The 20,454-nt window shown below is 48.5% G+C and overlaps 1 protein-coding gene across 6 annotated transcripts in view; it reads left to right on the top strand.

The window, feature by feature from the left end:
- Window positions 1-20,454, top strand: part of PALD1 (phosphatase domain containing paladin 1) — a 110,261-nt gene that overhangs the window by 71,782 nt on the left and 18,025 nt on the right. For all 6 annotated transcript variants that reach the window (XM_061181311.1, XM_061181280.1, XM_061181270.1 and 3 more), the window contains exons 16-18: window positions 890-1,030; window positions 1,265-1,336; window positions 10,743-10,883. In XM_061181311.1, the coding sequence (XP_061037294.1) occupies window positions 890-1,030; window positions 1,265-1,336; window positions 10,743-10,883 (354 nt within the window). The remainder of the gene's footprint in view (window positions 1-889; window positions 1,031-1,264; window positions 1,337-10,742; window positions 10,884-20,454) is intronic.

Raw genomic sequence — 20,454 nt, 5'->3', positions numbered from 1 at the left:
GTGTGTGTGTGTTCAGAGTGGGTGGGGGTGTGGTTGTGGAGTGTGTGTGTGTGTGTATGTGTGTGGTGTGTCTGTGTCTATGGAGGCTGTGCTGTGCCACTTGTCTTTACTGGGGGACGCGTGGAGAGCGTGTCTGGTGGGGAGCTGTGTGGTGTGGTGTGTGTAGGGGGTTTGTGGAGGAGGGTGCTGGGGAATGCTGTGTGTGACTGAGGGAGTTTGTGTGTGCATGTGGTATCTGTAGGTTTATGCCTGTGAATGTCTGTACGGTCTGTGGGTCTTTAAGGTTTGTGTGGTGTGTGTGCCTGGCATGTATTGTGTGGGGGTCGCTGTGTGCCTGTGTGATGTGTCGGTTGTTTGGGTGATGCGTCTGTGTCTGTCTGTCTGTGAGACGGGTGGTGACCGGGCTTGTATTGCCCCCTCACTTTGCTCTGTGGGTCTGGCTGCCCGTAGTTTGTTGCCCCCTAGTGGTCTCACGCTGCAGTGATCGGCTGAGGTCGGGACTGCCCTCAAACTGGGATCTGGGTTGGGTCCACCTCAGGGGGGCAGTAGGGCCGGGGGTCCACGTGCAGCCCGGGGGCGCAGCACATAGGAATGTGCTTGTTCCACCTGGCAGATGGTGGGCACCAGGAACCTCAGGTGTGTGCCCGTGTCTGCTCATACGTCCAGTGCCTGGTTATATGGGAGTGTGGCTGTTTACGTGCATGTGGTCTTGTGTGTACTGCAGTGAGCTGAGTGTGTGTGCATACAAGGTTGTGAGCCTGACACAGCCAGGCTCAGGGCAAACACTCCCAGGACAGCTCCCAGAGTTGCCATTTGGAGGGATGGGCCATCTTGGGAGTCTGTGCAGCTGGGAGCCCCCACTGACTCAGACCTCGGTCTCCCTGTGCAGGATTTTGACCGGCTGCTGGGGACCCTGCAGGCTGCGCTCGCCAAGGACCCGGGTACCGGCTTCGTGTTCAGCTGCCTCAGCGGCCAGGGCCGGACCACGACCGCCATGGTGGTGGCTGTGCTTGCCTTCTGGCACATCCGAGTATGTGTGGCCTCCTGTGTGAGGACAGGGGTCTTCCCAGGCAGGGCGGGCATTTGGTCCCTGGGGACCCTGGCTGTGGCAGGAAGGTGTGGTCCCAGAGCCCCGTCTCATCAGCCCTGGGCAGACGGCGCATGGGCTGGCAGACCCCCGGCACGGGCTCCAGCTGTGGGCAGAGTGGGGGGGGGGTGCCGTCTGGTAGCCATGCTCCCAGTCCCAGCAGCTGTCCTCCCTTAGGGCTTCCCCGAGGTGGGCGAGGAGGAGCTCGTGAGCGTGCCTGATGCCAAGTTCACCAAGGGCGAGTTTGAGGTGAGCATGCCCTGTGGGGTCCCCAGGGGACACCTGGGGGAGGGGAGGGGTGAGTCTTGCTGGTAGGTCTGGGGGAGATCTTCAAAGCTCCTCCTAAGGCAATTACCTTCTTCCACCTCATCGTATCAGCCCTTCCCTGTCCCCATTTCACAGATGAGCAAACCAGGGCACAGGGTAGCTTGGCTCTGGGCCCTGGCAGATGGTGTTTGGAGAAGAGGGGGCGGATCCCCCCCACTCCTGGCCCTGCTGCTGGGCTACTGGCCACCATCTTGTCTGGGTAACATTGACGACCACCACACGGGCACCTGGGACCCAGCTGTGGTTGGTGACCCTGGTGCCGGGCCCTGGACCGCCCCACCCCACCCCTATTTCAATTCAGGGCACTGGTTGGACAGTGCTAACATCTCACATTTAGCCACCCATGTATTGCACCTCATGTGCCTCATGTCATCTTCCCTGACACCCTGTAAGTAGGTGGCAGTGTCCCCATCTTACAGATGGGCACGTGGAACTCAGAGTTGGCACGTGGCTGCCCGGTGTCGGTGTTGTGGTCGGCTCCTGCCTACCTGGCCGGCCTGGCCAGTGCCCCTCCCCTGCCCTCCCTACTGTCCTGACACCCTGGCCTCCATGCAGCTCCTCAAACTCACCAAGTGCTTTCAGCTTCTGGGCCTTTGCATATGCTTTTCCCTTGCCCTGGACCACTTCTCTCTTCCTTCTTCTGGCTGATTCACTGATTCTTTTCTTTTTAATTTTTTATTGTGGTAAAATATACATAACATGGAATTTACCATTTTAACCATTTTTCAGTGTACAGTTCTGTGGCGTTAAGTACATTCACATTATTGTGCAACCATCACCACCATCTCCAGAACTTTTTCCTTAGGCCAAATTGACCGTATCCATTAAACACTAACTCCCCATTTCCCCTCCCCCAGCCTCTGGCAGCCACCATTCTACTTTCTATCTCTATGAATTTGACTATTTTACATACCTCATATAAGGAGAATCATACAGTATTTGTCCTTTTGTGACTGGCTTATTGCACTTAGCATAATAACATCAAGGTTCATCCGTGGTGTAGCATGTGTCACAATTTCCTTTTTTAAAAGGCTGAGTAGCGTTCCATTGTAAGTATTGACCACATTTTGTTTATCCATTCATCTGTCCGTGGACACTTGGGTTGTCTTCACCTTTGGGCTATCGTGAATCATGCTGCTGTGAACATGGGTGTACACGTATCTGTTTGAGTCTTTGCTTTCAATTCTAGAAGTGGAATCACTGGATCAACTGGTAATTCACTGTTTAAATTTTGAGGAACTGCCATATTGTTTTCTACAGCAGCTGCACCATATACATTCCTACCAGCAAAGCACAAGGGTTCCAATTCCTCCACATTCTTGCCAACACTTGTTGTTTTCTGGGTTTTTTTTTGATAATAGCCTTCTGAGTAGGTGTGAAGTGACATCTCACTGTGGTGTTGACTTGAATTTCCCCACTGACTAGTGATGTTGAACATTGTTTCATTTGTTTTCTGGCCATTTTTGTATCTTCCTTGGAGAAATGTCTATTCGAATTCTTTGCCCATTTTTGATTTGGGTTGTTTTGTTATTGTTGAGTTGTAGGAACTCTTTGTATATTCTGGATGTCAATCCCTTGTTAGATATGTGATAGTTCGGTGGGTTGCCTTTTTACTCTGTTGATAGTGTCCTTTCATGCAAAAATTTTAAATTTTGGTGATATTCAATTTGTCTATTTTTTCTTGTTTCCTGTGCTTTTGCTGTTATATTTAAGAAGTCATTGCTAAATGCAATGTTATGAAGCTTTTCTTCTGTGTTTTCTTCTACGAATTTTATGGTTTTAGCTCTTACGTTGAGGTCTTTGATCCATTTTGAATTAATTTTATTTTTTAAATTAAATTTAATTTTTTTATATAGCAGGTTCTTATTAGTTATCCATTTTATACATATTAGTGTATATATGTCAATTCCAATCTCCCAGTTCATCACACCACCACCCCACCACCACCACTTTCCCCCCTTGGTGTCCATATGTTTGTTCTCTACATCTGTGTCTCTATGTCTGCCCTGCAAACCGGTTCATCTGTGCCATTTTTCTAGGTTCCACATATATGCGTTAATATACGATATTTGTTTTTCTCTTTCTGACTTATTTCACTCTGTATGAGAGTCTCTAGATCCATCCACGTCTCTACAAATGACCCAATTTCGTTCCTTTTTATGGCTCAGTAATATTCCATTGTATATATGTACCACATCTTTATCCATTCGTCTCTCGATGGGCATTTAGGTTGCTTCCATGACCTGGCTATTGTAAATAGTGCTGCAGTGAACATTGGGTTGCATGTGTCTTTTTGAATTATGGTTTTCTCTGGGTATATGCCCAGTAGTGGGATTGCTGGGTCATATGGTAATTCTATTTTTAGTTTTTTAAGGAACCTCCATACTGTTCTCCATAGTGGCGGTATCAATTTACATTCCCGCTAACAGTGCAAGAGGGTTCCCTTTTGTCCACACCCTCTCCAGCATTTGTTGTTTGTAGATTTTCTGATGATGCCTATTCTAACTGGTGTGAGGTGATACCCCACTGTAGTTTTGATTTGCATTTCTCTAATTATTAGTGATGTTGAGCAGCTTTTCATGTGCTTCTTGACCATCTGTATGTCTTCTTTGGAGAAATGTCTATTTAGGTCTTCTGCCTATTTTTGGATTGTTTTCTTAATATTGAGCTGCATGAGCTGTTTATATATTTTGGAGATTAATCCTTTGTCCATTGATTCGTTTGCAAATATTTTCTCCCATTATGAGGGTTGTCTTTTCGTCTTGTTTGCAGTTTCCTTTGCTTTGCAAAAGCTTTGAAGTTTCATTAGGTCCCATTTGTTTATTTTTGTTTTTATTTCCATTACTCTAGGAGGTGGATCAAAAAAGATCTTGCTGTGATTTATGTCAAAGAGTGTTCTTCCTATGTTTTCCTCTAAGACTTTTATACTGTCCAGTCTTATATTTAGGTCCATTTTGAGTTTATTTTTGTGTATGGTGTTAGGGAGTGTTCTAATTTCATTCTTTTACATGTAGCTCTCCAGTTTTCCCAGCACCAGTTATTGAAGAGACTGTCTTTTCTCCATTGTATATCCTTGCCTCCTTTGTCATAGATTAGTTGACCATAGGTGCATGGGTTTATCTCTGGGCTTTCTATCCCGTTCCATTGATCTATAGTTCTGTTTTTGTGCCATACCATATTGTCTTGATTACTGTAACTTTGTAGTATAGTCTGAAGTCAGGGAGTCTGATTCCTCCAGCTCCGTTTTTTCCCCTCAAGACTGCTTTGGCTATTTGGGGTCTTTTGTGTCTCCATACAGATTTTAAGATTTTTTGTTCTAGTTCTGTAAAAAATGCCATTGGTAATTTGGTAGGGATTGCATTGAATCTGTAGATTGCTTTGGGTAGTATAGTCATTTTCACAACATTGACTCTTCCAATCCAAAAACATGATATATCTCTCTCTCTGTTTGTATCATCTTTAATTTCTTTCATCAGTGTCTTATAGTCTTCTGCATACAGGTCTTTTGTCTCCTTAGGTAGGTTTATTCCTAGGTATTTTATTCCTTTTGTTGCAGTGGTATATGGGAGTGTTTCCTTAATTTCTCAGATTTTTCATCATTAGTGTATAGGAATGCAAGAGATTTCTGTGCATTAATTTTGTATCCTGCAACCTTACCAAATTCATTGATTAGCTCTAGTAGTTTTCTGGTGGCATCTTTAGGATTCTCTATGTATAGTATCATGTCATCTGCAAATAGTGACAGTTTTACTTCTTTTCCAATTGTATTCCTTTTATTTCTTTTTCTTCTCTGATTGCCATGGCTAGGATTTCTAAAACTATGTTGAATAATAGTGGCGAGAGTGGACGTCCTTGTCTTGTTCCTGATCTTATAGGAGATGCTTTCAGTTTTTCACCATTGAGAATGATGTTTGCTGTGGGTTTGTCATATATGGCCTTTATTATGTTGAGGTAGGTTCCCTCTATGCCCACTTTCTGGAGAGTTTTTATCATAAATGGGTGTTGAATTTTGTCAAAAGGTTTTTCTGCATCTATTGAGATGATCATATGGTTTTTATTCTTCAATTTGTTAATATGGTGTATCACATTGATTGATTTGCATATATTGAAGAATCCTTGCATCCCTGGGATAAATCCCACTGGATCATGGTGTATGATCCTTTTAATATGTTGTTGGATTCTGTTTGCTAGTATTTTGTTGAGGATTTTTGCATCTATATTCATCAGTGATATTGGTCTGTAATTTTCTTTTTTTGTAGTATCTTTGTCTGATTTTGGTATCAGGGTGATGGTGGCCTCATAGAATGAGTTTGGGAGTGTTCCTTCCTCTGCAATTTTTTGGAAGAGTTTGAGAAGGATGGGTGTTAACACTTCTCTAAATGTTTGACAGAATTCACCTGTGAAGCCATCTGGTCCTGGGCTTTTGTTTGTTGGAAGATTTTTAATCACAGTTTCAATTTCAGTGTTTGTGATTGGCCTGTTTATATTTTCTGTCTCTTCCTGGTTCAGTCTCGGAAGGTTGTGCTTTTTCTAAGAATTTGTCCATTTCTTCCAGGTTGTCCGTTTTGTTGACATAGAGTCACTTGTAGTAGCCTCTTAGGATGCTTTGTATTTCTGTGGTGTCTGTTGTAACTTCTCCTTTTTCATTTCTAATTTTATTGATTTGAGTCCTCTCCCTCCTTTTCTTGATGAGTCTGGCTAATGGTTTATCAATTTTGTTTATCTTCTCAAAGAACCAGCTTTTAGTTTTATTGATCTTTGCTATTGTTTTCTTTGTTTCTGTTTCATTTATTTCTGCTCTGATCTTTATGATTTCTTTCCTTCTGCTAACTTTGGGTTTTGTTTGTTCTTCTTTCTCTAGTTCCTTTAGGTATGAGGTTAGATTGTTTATTTGAGATTTTTCTTGTTTCTTGAGGTAGGCTTGTATTGCTATAAACTTCCCTCTTAGAACTGCTTTTGCTGCATCCCATAGGTTTTGGATCGTCGTGTTTTCATTGTCATTTGCCTCTAGGTATTTTTTGATTTCCTCTGATTTCTTCAGTGATCTCTTGGTTATTTAGTAACGTATTGTTTAGCCTCCATGTGTTTGTGTTTTTTACATTTTTTCCCCTGTAATTGATTTCTAATCTCATAGCGTTGTGGTCAGAAAAGATGCTTGATATGATTTCAATTTTCTTAAATTTACTGAGGCTTGATTTGTGACGCAAGATGTGATCTATCCTGGAGAATGTTCCGTGTGCCCTTGAGAAGAAAGTGTAATCTGCTGTTTTTGGCTGGAATGTCCTATAAATATCAATTAAATCTATCTGGTCTATTGTGTCATTTAAAGCTTCTGTTTCCTTATTTATTTTCATTTTGGATGATCTGTCCATTGGTGTAAGTGAGGTGTTAAAGTCCCCCACTATTATTGTGTTACTGTGTATTTCCTCTTTTATAGCTGTTAGCAGTTGCTTTATGTATTGAGGTGCTCCTATGTTGGGTGCATATATATTTATAATTGTTATATCTTCTTCTTGGATTGATCCCTTGATCATTATGTAGTGTCCTTCCTTGCCTCTTGTAATGTTCTTTATTTTAAAGTCTTTTATCTGATATGAGTGTTGCTACTCCAGCTTTCTTTTGATTTCCATTTGCATGGAATATCTTTTTCCATCCTCTCACTTTCAGTCTGTATGTGTCCCTAGGTCTGAAGTGGGTCTCTTGTAGACAGCATATATATGTGTCATGTTTTTGTATCCATTCAGTGAGCCTGTGTCTTTTGGTTGGACATTTAACCCATTCACGTTTAAGGTAATTATCGATATGTATGTTCCTGTTACCATTTTCTTAATTGTTTTGGGTTTGTTTTTGTAGGTCCTTTTCTTCTCTGTGTTTCCCACTTAGAGAAGTTCCTTTAGCATTTGTTGTAGAGCTGGTTTGGTGGTGCTGAATTCTCTTAGCTTTTGCTTGTCTGTGAAGCTTTTGATTTCTCCATCGAATCTGAATGAGATCCTTGCCGGGTAGAGTAATCTTAGTTGTAGGTTCTTCCCTTTCATCACTTTAAATGCGTCATGCCACTCCCTTCTGGCTTGTAGAGTTTCTGCTGAGAAATCAGCTGTTAACCTTATGGGAGTGCCCTTGTATGTTGTCTTTTTTCCCTTGCTCCTTTCAGTAATTTTTCTTTGTCTTTAATTTTTGTCAGTTTGATTACTGTGTGTCTCGGTGTGTTTCTCCTTGGGTTTATCCTGCCTGGGACTCTCGTGGACTTGGGTGCCTATTCGTGGACTTAGATGGCTATTTCCTTTCCCATGTTAGGGACGTTTTTGACTATAATCTCTTCAAATATTTTCTCGGGTCCTTTCTCTCTCTCTTCTCCTTCTGGGACCCCTATAATGCGAATGTTGTTGCGTTTAATGTTGTCTCAGAGGTCTCTTAGGCTGTCTTCATTTCTTTTCATTCTTTTTTCTTTATTCTGTTCCGCAGCAGTGAATTCCACCATTCTGTCTTCCGGGTAACTTGTCCTTTCTTCTTCCTCAGTTATTCTGCTATTGATTCCTTGTAGTGTATTTTTCATTTCAGTTATTGTATTTTCATCTCTGTTTGTTTGTTCTTTAATTCTTCCAGGTGTTTGTTCTTTAATTCTTCTAGGTCTTTGTTAAACATTTCTTGCATCTTCTTGATCTTTGCCTCCGTTCTTTTTCCGAGGTCCTGGATCATCTTCACTATCATTATTCTGAATTCTTTTTCTGGAAGGTTGCCTATCTCCACTTCATTTAGTTGTTTTTCTGGGGTTTTATCATGTTCCTTTATCTGGTACGCAGCCCTCTGCCTTTTGATCTTGTCTATCTTTCTGTCTGAATTAATTTTTGTATATGGTATAAGGTAAGGGTCCAAGTTCATTCTTTTGCATGTGGACATCCAGTTTTCCCAGCACCATTTGTTGAAAAGAATGTCCTTTCCCCATCGAATGGTTTGGCAAAAATCATTTGACCGTATACACGAGAGTTTATTTCCAAGTCTACACGTCGGTCCCTCAGATGTGATAGTTAGAACTCTCTCTACTCACACCCAGTCCTGTGCCAGGAGCTCTGTGTGTGCTCCCTTCTTCACCCTTCACAGCTCCCAAGAGTCAGGTGCCCTTACTACTCCCATTTGATAGATGAGGAAACTGAGGTGCTGGGAGCCAAGCTCATCACCCTAGAACCACGTCAGAGAGGTGATGGGGTCAGGGCACAAGCCAGGTAGCTGACCTCTGAATCTGTGTTCTAAAGTTACATCATGTGACCCAAGGATGCCCGTGTACCCACATCCTTACCCACCCCAAGACATCCTCATGTTTAGACCAGCTTCCTTTGTAATTAATTCAGGCCTATTGAGCCCACAGTCCAGTGGGGAACATTCAGTAGACTGTGAAGAGTGCTGAAATAGACATCAGTTCTGAGCGTCGAAGGTGCAGCTGGGGGAGCCCAAGAGGGCTTTGTGGAGGAGGTGACATTTGAGTGCATTTTAGAAAGATGAGTGAGTCTTCTGGGGCTGGGGGGAGGGATAGTGTGCAGAGGGGATCAAACGTGCAAAGGAGGGAGTCTGGAAGGGGCAGGACCTGTGGAAGGCTGCAGTTGGCCAGAATGGAAGGAGGCAGGGCTGAGGTGGGGGCCCCGACTGTGAGGACCCTGGAAGACCAAACTGTGTATTTGACCTTAACCTTGGGGCCAGCAGAGAAGTAGGGGAGGTTGTGATCAGATTCTCATTCTGGAGGCCAGTGTGTGGAGGAGGGTGTGGAGAGGAGAGTCTGGGGCCTGAGTGAGGCGGGGGCCGCCCGGTGAACAGGAGCCCAGTCACCATTGGCTGGTCTTGGGGGCCATTGGTTGTGAGGCAAAGAGGGAAGACACCCAGGATGACCTCAGGTTTCTGGCTGGCGCTGGTGACAGCCAAGGAGATGAAGAATTCAAGGGGAGGAGCAATTTAGGGGGAGAGGCTAGGAGTTTGGTTTATTGCATTTGAAAAAGCTGCAGCCCTCTGCCTGGGGAACTGCCCCTGGGCCGTCCTGGGGACCTGCCTGTGGTCCATACTCCTCTCAAGCGAGATGTCTGACCCAGAGCTTGGGATCCGGGTGTGGCCTGAGCTGGATTAGCTGAGGGTCCTCCCAGGTGATGGGTCCTTTTCTCCCACTGGGCTGTAGCTCCACCCCTGCCGGTGTGCCAGCCCTGGGCCAGTTCCTTCTGAGAAACGCAGGGGTGAGGGAGCGCCCTCCCTGCCACGATCCCGCTAGGGCCCAGTCATGGAGATGGGTCAGATTGAGAGAAGAGCTGAGTTGGGTAGGGTTTTGGTCTTTCGTTCATTTAGCATCGTCCACGGGGCGCCTCCTAGGTGGAAAAGCTATTGCCCTCGGGGATTAGGGAGCTTCTTGTCTGGTGGGGAGCGGATGTGAACAAGTGGGCACACGGATGGATGGGATGGATGAGTAGGTGGAGGTTGACTTCGGGGCTCTGAAAGGACCGTGCGGGCTGTTGGGGTGACTGAGGGGGCTCCAGGAAGGCGTTGGAGCCCTGGGGGGGGTTATGAGGGAGGCTGGGAGGCAGGTGGGGTCAGGCACTGGGGGACCTTGTAGACGTGGGGAAGCTTTCGGTTTTGATGTTGAGTGCCAGGGAGCTAGGAAGACACTGAAGCCCGGGAATTGCACAAACAGGACGTGCTCACACTTATACTTTCCTATGGCCTCTCTGGCTACCAGTGAGGAGGAGAAGGAGGGGCTGCTGCAGTGGGGGTGGGAGGTGCTGGAGGCCTGGGTTGGTGCTGGCGCAGGAGTTGCAGGGTAGGCATATCCCGAGGGGGGTCCACAGGGGCGTGGTCGGGCGGGTGACTGTGGGGAGGAGCCCTGCCCTACAGAGTGATCTTAACGGGCCTCAGTTTCCCCGAGTAAAGGGGGGCTTACTTCAGATGAGCGGTGTCCACACTGCGTTCCCCAGAGCTGGGTGTTTCCGAAGTGCCTGGGGCTGCTGCCAGGTGGAGGGAGAGCCAGCGAGGCCCCAGCTCAGGCCTGTCCTATACCTGCCCCTCGCCCCGCCAGCCCCGGTTACATGACAGCTATCTGTTTTACGGGTTAGAGTCCTGGATAAGGCTTCGTTTGAAGCAAGTTTCCTGCTGCTTAAAAAATAAGCACCTCGGGAGCCCTGGCCTCAGAGATACGGAGGAACGCCCTTGTTCCCCGCCCCCATCTGAGAACCAAGGAGTGGTCAGGGCCCAGGCCTTGAGGCCAGTGCGGCCCTTGGTGTGGGTGAACCTGTTGCCGGGGCTGGAGGGCCCCCCCACCTTGGTCTTCTCTCTGCTCATCCCTCTCCTGTGGTCCCAGGTGGTGATGAAGGTGGTGCAGCTGCTGCCTGATGGACACCGCGTGAAGAAGGAGGTGGACGCGGCGCTGGACACGGTCAGTGAGACCATGACGCCCATGCACTACCACCTGCGGGAGATCATCATCTGCACCTACCGCCAGGTGAGCCCCGGCCCCGGCCCGGGTGCCGTCCCCACGTGCACAGCCCAGGAGGCGGCCACCGTGGGCTTGAGGGCTGGGGGCCCCACGGGACCCGCAGGGGCTCTCGGTCACTTCTTCACCTTCTGGGAGCGGAGGGGATCCCTGACATGCAAATACGGCCAGCTCCGGCTCTTCCCGGCTGTGTTCTAGAGTGCTCGGTAGGGTGTGTGCGGGGGTGAGGTACGGGGTATTTAGCAGCCGCTGCGGCTCTGGGACCCGTCAAGGATGTGAGCAGTCAGAGGGAGCACCCTGTCCTAGATCCCTGTGGTGCCAGGCATTCACCCTCCGGTTTCTGGGCCACGGGGGCCCTGGGGGTCCTGGGCAAGAGGCAGGTTGGTAGATGCGTCCTGGAGAGTGGCTGTTTAATATCCGGCGGGGAAGCCGTTCAGTGTTTTCACAGCTGATGCTGCCTGAGGGACTGGGCATTCAATCATACAAATCAGAAGTTTTCTAAAGAAGTCCAGATTTCATCTAAACATTCAGATTTTTAGCCTGTCTAGAAAAAATGTGCCCTCCAGTCGGCTGTGGTTCCCCGTGCTCTGTCACATGTGGCCTAGCTGGTGCGGCCATGTAACCTGCCGGGCCGCTCTGGGCATCAGACTCTGTGGCCTCTGGCCTCTGTGTGGAGCACGCTGACCTGTTCTTCTGTTCTCCTCTGGCCCAGTGAACTTGCTTGGCTGCTGGAGAAGAACAGGGTGCTGGAGTGGGAGGGAGCAGCTGTGGGGGGAGCCGAGAAGACTGAGCCTGAAGTGAGTGAGCACCCCTCTGGGTGCCGACCTTGTGTTCTCTGCTGTGGGCCTGCAGTCCCCAAGGTCAGCTTCTGCGTGTGGCCCCTGCAGAGAAGGGGCAGCTCCAAGCCAGCCCCACGCTCAGCCTGCACCTGGCACATGTTGTGAATGGCTGATCCAGGCCAACCTTTGCTTAGGGTCACCGATCAGACCATGGTTGGGAAAAAGGGTGTTGGGCTAGAGGCAGGCCATCTGGGGTCAGGCTATGCCCAAGGTCAGAGGTCACTTGGAAGGGCTGCCAAATTTGGGGTGGGGAAAGTGGTTAAGGAGTTTCAGAAAACGGACTTTGCTGAGCTTTGGAAGATGGGCTCATTTTCCCCAGGGCCAGCAGCTCCATTGTATATCCCCTTTGGAGTTGCCTGTGGGTCTCACTCATGGTGGTCTCATATGCTGCCACCAGGTGGCAGCAGTGAACTGAGAGCCTGAGCGCCTCCTTTCAGGACACCCCGAGAGGGCGGAGAACTGACGCTTCCTTTTCTCTCTGTAGCTGGAGGCCTGAGTAGTTGAAAAAGGATGCCTAGCCCTGCTTCAGAGCACCATAGGCCCTCTCCCCACACTGACCACACTCTGTCAGAGTCCCCCTCTCCACAGCCCCTTCCTTCCGGCCCTGCTAGCTCTTCACTGCCTTTAGGCAATTCAGGGACCGCCCCCCCCAAAGGTGATAGGCCCTCCCCTCCTCTGAGCTCTGCAGCCATGGATGTTCATTGTGGGGCACACCGAGGGTGCAGCAGGGAGCATCAAGGGGACGTGAGCCTTGGGAAGAGAGGAGAGGTCCCACAGAGCTGGCCTTGAACAATCCCGAAGTAATGAGAGCCAGGTGAAGGCACTTCAGGCGGGAGGGAGCGCCTGGGCAAAGGCCAGGAGGCTGAAAGGTGCAAAGCGAGTTCAGAAGCAGTGAAGGTGCTAGAGAACACAGTTGTGTTGGAAGTTGTCAGAGATGAGGCTGGGTGGGTGAGTTGGCTCTACTCTGTTGGCAGTGGGAGGGAAGGGTGGTGTGGCTGGGGCTATGTTCAGCAGTAGATGCTCTGGCTGCCTTTGGGGTGTGGGGTGTTTTAATGGAAGCAGACCCAGCAGAGGACTCTCGCCCCCCTCCCCGCCAGGCCAGCCCCCTCATCTCCGTTCCAAAGGCTAGGATAGTGCCAACCTCTGCAGTGGGAGGAGGGGAATCCCTGAGCCCCATTCCTGGGCTTCGCGGTGTTGGTGATGGAGGGATAAGGGTCCGGGGCAGAAGCAAGATGTAGAGTCATTCCCCAATGTGGCCACCAGGTGGCACCAGCGAGCTGGGGTCAAACTCTCAAAAGAGCTGAAGAGGAGGGGGGCCTGAGACACCCTCTAATCCAGTTTGTCTCACCCTGGCTGCGCAATAGATTCACCTCGGAGCTTTAAAACAGGCCCATGCCTGAGCTCCATCCCCAGGGAGTCTGATTTAGTTGGTCTGCTATGGGGGCCGGGGCATGGAGCTTTTCTTAAAGTAACTTAGGTGATTCCAAAGTACAGTCAAGGTTAAGTACCACGTACTCTAAGCAGGGGTCCCCAACTTTAGTGAGGTTCAGGATCACCTGGAGGACTTGTTAAAATGCATATTGCTGGGCCCACCCCCAGGCTTTTGATTCTGTAGGTCTGGGTGTCTAGCAAGCTCCTAGATGATGCTGACGCTCCTGGGCGGGGACCGCACTGCAGGTTCTGCCGCTGTAGTGTCTTGCCCTCTTGCTCTCTCCTTTTTATAACAGCTTTATTGAGATGTAACTCACACACCACACAAGTCACTTATTTAAAGTGTGCAAGGCAATGGTTTTTAGTATATTCACAGAGTTGTGTAACCATCGTTACCACAATCAACTTTAGAACATTTTCATCATCCCAAAAAGAAACCTCTTGTACCCATTAGTAGTCGTTCCCCGTTTCCCCCTCTCCAAGCCCTAGGCAATCGCCAATCTACTTTCGGTCTCTGGGGATTTGCCTATTCTGGACATTTCATATAAATGGAATTATACAATATTTGGACCTTTGTGACTGGCTTCTTTTACTTAGCATAGTATTTTTGAGGTTTATCCACATTGTAGCATGTATCAGTATTTCACTCCTTTTTATGACTGAATACTATTCTGTTGTGTGGATATATCACATTTTGTTTATCTCTTCATCAGTTGACGGACATTGGGTTGTTTCCGTTTTCTCACTATTATGAATATAAAGCTGGTATGAGCATTCATGTATAAGTATTTGTGTGGACATGTTTTCAATATACACAGGAGTGGAATTGCTGGGTCATATTATAACTTTAGGTTTAATCTTTTGGGGAACTGCCAGACTGTTTTCCAAAGTGGCTGCACCATTTTATATTCCCATCAGCAGTGTGTGAAGATTCCAATTTCTCCACATCCTTGCTAACCCTGGTGATTGTCCTTTTTAAAAAATTTTTAAAAAAATTTTATTTATTTTTTTGGCCAGGCTGCGTGGCTTGTGGGATCTTAGGTCCCTGACCAGGGATTGAACCCATGCCCTCAGCAGTGAAAGTGCAGAGTCCTAACCACTGGACCGCCAGGGAAGTCCCTGGTGATTGTCCTTTTTGATTTTAGCCATCCATTATAGCTGTAGCCCAGATGATTCTGTGGCTTCTTAGCTGGTCACTGAGAACTTTTGTGGGTGAAATGGGGCCTGGAGTCCTCGCTCCCTGCATGGGAGACTGTGCGTCTCTCTGCTCCTCTAGGAGGCCGTGTCTGGGTGCTCTGGCAGAGAGTGGAGTGGATGGGGGTCCCTAAGGTCCCTGAGTGGCAGTCAAGCAGATCCAAGAGGGAGGGGGAGTGTGCGGGGCGCTCTTGCTGTCAGAGTCAGCTGTGAAGAGGCAGGGAATCAGTTTGGGGATTGCCATCTTTTTTTTTTTTTTTAAATTAATTATTAATTTTTGGCTGCATTGGGTCTTCGTTGCTGCACAAGTGCTTTCTCTAGTTGCGGTGAGCGGGGGCCACTCCTCGCTGCGGTGTGCGGGCTTCTCATTGCAGTGGCTTCTCTTGTGGCGGAGCACGGGCTCTAGGCATGCGGGCTTCAGTAGTTGTGGCATGCGGGCTTCAGTAGTTGTAGCTTGTGGGCTCTAGAGCTCAGGCTCAGTAGTTGTGGCGCATGGGCTTAGTTGCTCCGCGGCATGTGGGATCTTCCCGGACCAGGGCTCGAACCCGTGTCCCCTGCATTGGCAGGAGGGTTCGTAACCACTCTGCCACCAGGGAGGTCCTGGGGATTGCCATCTTAACAATAGTCACTCTTCTGATCCATGAAAAAATGAGGTATCTTTCCATTTATATCGGTCTTCTTTAATTTCTTACATGATGTTTTGTAGTTTCCAGAGTGTAAGTTTTGTACTTCTTTTGTTAAATTTATTCCTAAGTATTTTATTATTTTTATTCTATGGAATAAAATGGAATTATTTATGCTAATTATTTTATGCTATGGAATTGATTTCTTAGTTTTATTTTTTTAGTTTGTTCATTGCTACTGTATAGAAATACAACTGATATTTGTATATGGATCTTCTATCTTGCAACCTTGTAGAACTTGTTTATTAGTTCTAATACTTTTATTTTTTTAGTGAATTCCTTAGAATTTTCTATATACAAGATCATGTCATCTGCAAATAGAGATATTTTATTTTTTTCTTTCCCATATGCATGCCTTTTATTTGATTTTCTTGTCTGATTGCCGTGGCAAAATCTTCCTGTACAATGTCGACTAGAAGTGGCAAGAGCAGACATCTTTGTCTTGTTCCTGGTCTTAAGAGGAAACGTTTCAGTCTCTCACCATTAAGTATGATATCAGCTGTGGGTTTGTCACAGATATCCTTTGAGGAAGTTCTCTTCCATTCTTGGTTTATTGAGTGTGTTTTTTAATGAAGAGATGTTAAATATTGTCAAATGCTTTTTCTCTATCCATTGAGATGATTCTGTGGTTTTTGCCCTTTATTCTATTGGTATAGTATATTGTTGGAATTAATTTTTGGATATTAAACCAAGCTTGCATCCCTGGGATAAATCCTACTTGGTCATGGTGTACGATCTTCTTTATATATTGCTGCATTTGGTTTGTGGAGGATTTTTGCATCAGATTCATAAAAACTATTGATCTGTAGAGTTCTTTTCTTATGATATGTTTGGTTTGGCATCAGGGTAATATTGGCCTCATACAATGTTACCCTGTCATGGGGAGACAGAAACCTAGGGAGGGAGAGAGGGTATCACAAGTGTGTTAGTCAGCTTGGGCTGGCATACCAGACTACCACAGACTGCATGGCTTAACCAACAGAAATTTATTTTCTCACAGTTCTGGAGGCTGGCAAGTCCGAGATCAAGGTTCTGGCTGATTGAGTTTCTAGTGAGGGCTCTCATCCTGGCTTATATACAGCCGCCTTCTCACTGTGTCCTCACATGGCCTCTGTGTGTGTGTGTGTGTGTGTGTGTGTGTGTGTGTGTGTGTTTTGTGTGTATGGAGAGAAGGGAAGGGAGGGAGGGGGCTCTCTGGTATTTCTTCTCATAAGGACACTAATCTCAGAGGTCGTCTAATCATAGATGCCTGGAAGTGCTGTTAGAGAACAAAGAAAGAATCCAAAGACCTTATTCCTAGCCCAGGTTTCACAGACCAGTGTTAACAAAGGGAAGGATCTTTCAAGGGTTGCCAATATGTAACCTTGTTAAATGTGTTCATTTTAAAGGAAGGAAGGGAGTAAAGAAGCAAAAATTAAAAAACCCAACTACCATCTAACATGGTTGGCATTTTAGAAAAGAAAGGATATTTTAGTACCAGAAAAGTAGGGTGGGTGTTCTCAGAATAGAGGACAGTCCTTGAAAAGATTTATATTTCTAAATTCCTGTGGAGTTGTGAGACTGGTCATAGACCTAGATTTGGGAATTGCGACGAGGCCACTGTTTACTTTAGTCAGAAAGGCCGAATGCCTCCTTCAGAGTCACCCCGCACTCGCCCCGGCCTGACTGGACCCAGAGCCCCTGTCCTGCCTGAGGTCAGGGTGATCTGAGCAGTCCCAGCTGCCTCCAGATTTGAGGGGGCATCTGGCCAGCTAGGTGTGTGTGTGTGGACCCTGGAAGGGACTTAATTATGACCGTCAATCCCCGTGTGGATGGGAAGGAAGCAGGATAGATTGTCCTGGGTTGACTGGCGGAAGGAACGAGGATGTGGGAGCTGGAAGGAGCTGGGTTCCTACAGGGCCATCTTCATCCTCTCTGACTACCTTTGTCCCCCCGCCTACAGGCTGGACTAATGCTGCTTCCTGGTAGGGCTGTGTGTGGGAAGGACACAGGGCAGGCTGTGTGTGGGAAGGACACAGTAAATGCTCGAAAATGGGAGGCCCCAAGGATCATTGTAGGGCACAGTGTCCTGTGATGTTCTTCCTAGCTTCAAACCCCCTGAACAGACTCTCAGATTTTAGTGCCAAGGGGACTTAGAGAGCATGTGACCTCTCTGTTTACAGATGAGCAGGAGAGCGGACTGCCCAGGGCCCCATGTGAGTTGATGGCAGATCAGGGATGAGAGGCAAAGATCCTCACTCCCAGCCCCGAGCCCCTCCCCTGCCCACGATGCCCTTGACCCCAGGTCTCAGTCCGTGTTGCCCTGGTGGGCTGTGCTGGGCTTGCTGAGGCTCCAGAGGCAGCTGCTTCCTCTACCCTTTCCCTCTGAGGGACTGACTCCTCTGGAAATTGGCAGCCATGTCTCACCCCTGGTACCAGGCTGTTTATTTAGACCCCTGCCCTCTGGTTTCAAGCCGGAAGCCCCCGGGTGCTCTCCGGTGGAGCCTGCAGTTGTCTGCTCAGAGCAGGCCAGGTGCTGCGTGTGCAGGTGACTCTCGTTCGCCTGGTTGGACACCCAGGACCTCTGAATGGAAATGGACCTGAGCCCAGGCTCAGGTTGGGGGTGTACCGCCTACATGGGCTCCATTTGCCTGGGAACATTCCAGGTCCTGTCCACATTCTGCCCCTCAGAAGGTTTCCTCCCAGGATCCCACAGCCTTGGGATTCTGAGACTCGCAGCAGCACGTGCTCCTCAGCTCCCTGCCCTGCACCCCAGATCCCCCAAACAGTGCATTTCCCTTCCCTGGCCCTGCCAGGTCCAGCAGTCAGCTTACACCTTAATCACAAGCAATTAAGAAAACGGCTCCTGGAACTTGGCGAGTGCACTTCTGCCAGCAGTAAAACTATTTCAGGGCCCTTGGTGGAGAAGAGCCGGAGAACGTGGAGGTTGCTGCTGTGTCGTGGAGCAGAAAGGAGGGCTCCGAGTGTGTGTAAGTCTCCGTCTGCACGGCGAAGTCACACACCAGCGATGAGGACTGTTTGTAGCTTGTTTGTGGTTTTGGAAATGGAAATTAGACCATTACCCGGCCTCCCAGGGCCGGTTTCAGTTTTGCCTTCTCTTTCTGGGCTCTGTGCATGTGCGCTCACTTCCTCTCACAGGGGTGATCGCGGTGTGTACACAAGCTGTCCTGCTTATTCACCTGGGTGACGTTCTTGCATTTAAACACAGGCACACATGCTTACTGAGCGCCTGTCCTGTGTCTGGGGATGGAGCAGTGAGTGACGCTTCACTGAGCTGACATGCCAGTAGAATGAGGAGAGGCTCATTAATAAATAGTTTGAGCCCGTGGACACTTTAGCCTGTCTGTTGAAGAGCCTCTACATCATCCTGTGGAATGTCGGCATAATACCTGGTTGAGTGGATGTACTCCAGCATCACCTGCTCTTCCTGTGGAGGTGGCCCATGAGATTACTTCCTGTTGTTCTCTGGGCAGGTGATGGTACCATGAGCCTCACAGCGCGTGCTGCTCTTTCATCCATGTGGCTTGTGTCTGTAGGCTGATTCTTAGAAGTAGGATTATTGACTGAGTTGAAAAATAAGAACTTATTTTTTCAAATTATTTTGGAAAATTTCAAACAGAACAATTCAAAGTAGGGAGAATAATTTCACACACCCTTGTGTGCCCACCTCCCAGCTTCAGGAATCAGGGCCAGTCTTATTTCATCTGAAGCCCTACCAGTGCCACCCACTACCCCAACTGGATTATTTTGAAACAAGTCCCAGACCTCATATTACTTCCTCTATAAATATTTCAGCATATCCATCAAAGAAGGGATCTTTTAAAAAAAGACCATCATAGGGACTTCCCCGGTGGTCCAGGAGTTAGGACGCTGTGCTTCCACTGCAGGGGTCACGGGTTCGATCCCTGGCTGGGCAACTAAGATCCCGCAAGCTGCGGCGCGGCCAAAAAAAAAAAAAAGACCATCATAACGCCATTATCACACCTAAAATGGCAGTGATTTCTCATCCTCCAGTACCTAGTCAGTGTTAGATTTACTTACTGACCTCATGATGTATTTCTGCAGTTGGAGCAGGACCCAAACAAGATCCGCAGGTGGCATTTGGCTCATGAGGCCCTTAAGGCTCAATGAATCTAGAACATTTCCCCTCCTTACCTCCCCTGAAGTGAATGTGATGAGGTAACCGGCTTTTCTTCCCGGGCGTCCCACAGTCTGGATCTTGCTGATTGCACCTGTGGGTTTAGTTGAGCCCGTGTTGCAGTTCCTGTGCTTCCTGTAAATGGGTAGAGCAGAGGCTTGATCAGATTTGGCTTGGCTTTTGGCCGGCACAGTCACGGGTGGTGCTGTGTGCTGCCACGGGGGCCTGGAAGGTCCTGTGGTCTCTACTGTGACCTGGCAGCTGCTGGTGCTCATCCCCTGGATTCCTTATTTCATTGGGGGTTTGCAAAATGGTGATACACCGGCTCTCTCATTCCCTCTGCATTAATTAATTGCTGTACTTCCAGAAAGAGACTTCCCCGAGATGCAGTGAGGGCAGGAAGGCAGGGCCTGTGCTTGCTTTTCCCTTGGATTTGCCTGTCCCCAGGGGAGGTTTGGGAGATGCTTCTCTAAAGCCGAGGGGAGGTACACAGTAAGCCCTAATGTTCCTCCAGACTCGGATGGCACTGGCGTCTGTGATGAGGGTCTGGGGGTGACTGGGTGGGGGTGGGCCGGGAGAGGGCAGACGGAGGGGCTCATGAGGGGAAGCTGGGAGTTGCTGGAGGCCATTGCTGGAGGCCGGGGGACACAGGCCCCATGTGTCCTTGGCCAGCTCAGAACCAGCCTGGGAGGTGTCCACGCCAGGCTGACTGTACATTTTCACATCCTCAGTCTTCCCTGTGTGCCTGTGCCTGACCAAGGCAGCTTGTAACATTACCTCCATTTGAAGAAGGGAGGCCCTGGGCTTGTCCGAGGACACACAGCTGGTAGATGATGGCAGGAGGAGAGCACGACTCCAGCCCCCGACTCCCAGATCAGGCCCTCTCCACTGTGCCACACTGCCGCCCAAGGAAGAGGGGGCAGTTTCACCTCCCTTGCCCATCTCCAGCCCCACTGGGGGAAAGCATAAGGCCTGGAAGCCATGGTCCTTGCCCTTGTAGTCCCAGCCTGAGTAGGGGGAGGAGCCCAGAGGACAAGAAGACATCCCACACTCGGGTCATGGCTGTAGAAGGGCATGGGACCAAACCTGCACACACATTTTCCGTGGAGACAGACCTTCCCCGGTGTAGCAGTCTGGACGCCTCTCTTTGCTGAGGCCTGTCTCAGGCTGCCTGGCCTCTGGGGGCTGCAGCCCGTGATGCCTCCTCCATTCCTATAGAGGCAGTGAGTTTGGGTCAGGGCCTGATCACCCCACGTGTGTGAGGGAGCCAGAATGCTCAGGGTATTTTTAAAAAT

Source organism: Eubalaena glacialis, chromosome 1, assembly GCF_028564815.1.
Source record: "Eubalaena glacialis isolate mEubGla1 chromosome 1, mEubGla1.1.hap2.+ XY, whole genome shotgun sequence".
In the NCBI taxonomy this organism is placed as follows: domain Eukaryota; kingdom Metazoa; phylum Chordata; class Mammalia; order Artiodactyla; family Balaenidae; genus Eubalaena; species Eubalaena glacialis.
This window is presented reverse-complemented; position numbering and strand designations above follow the sequence as displayed.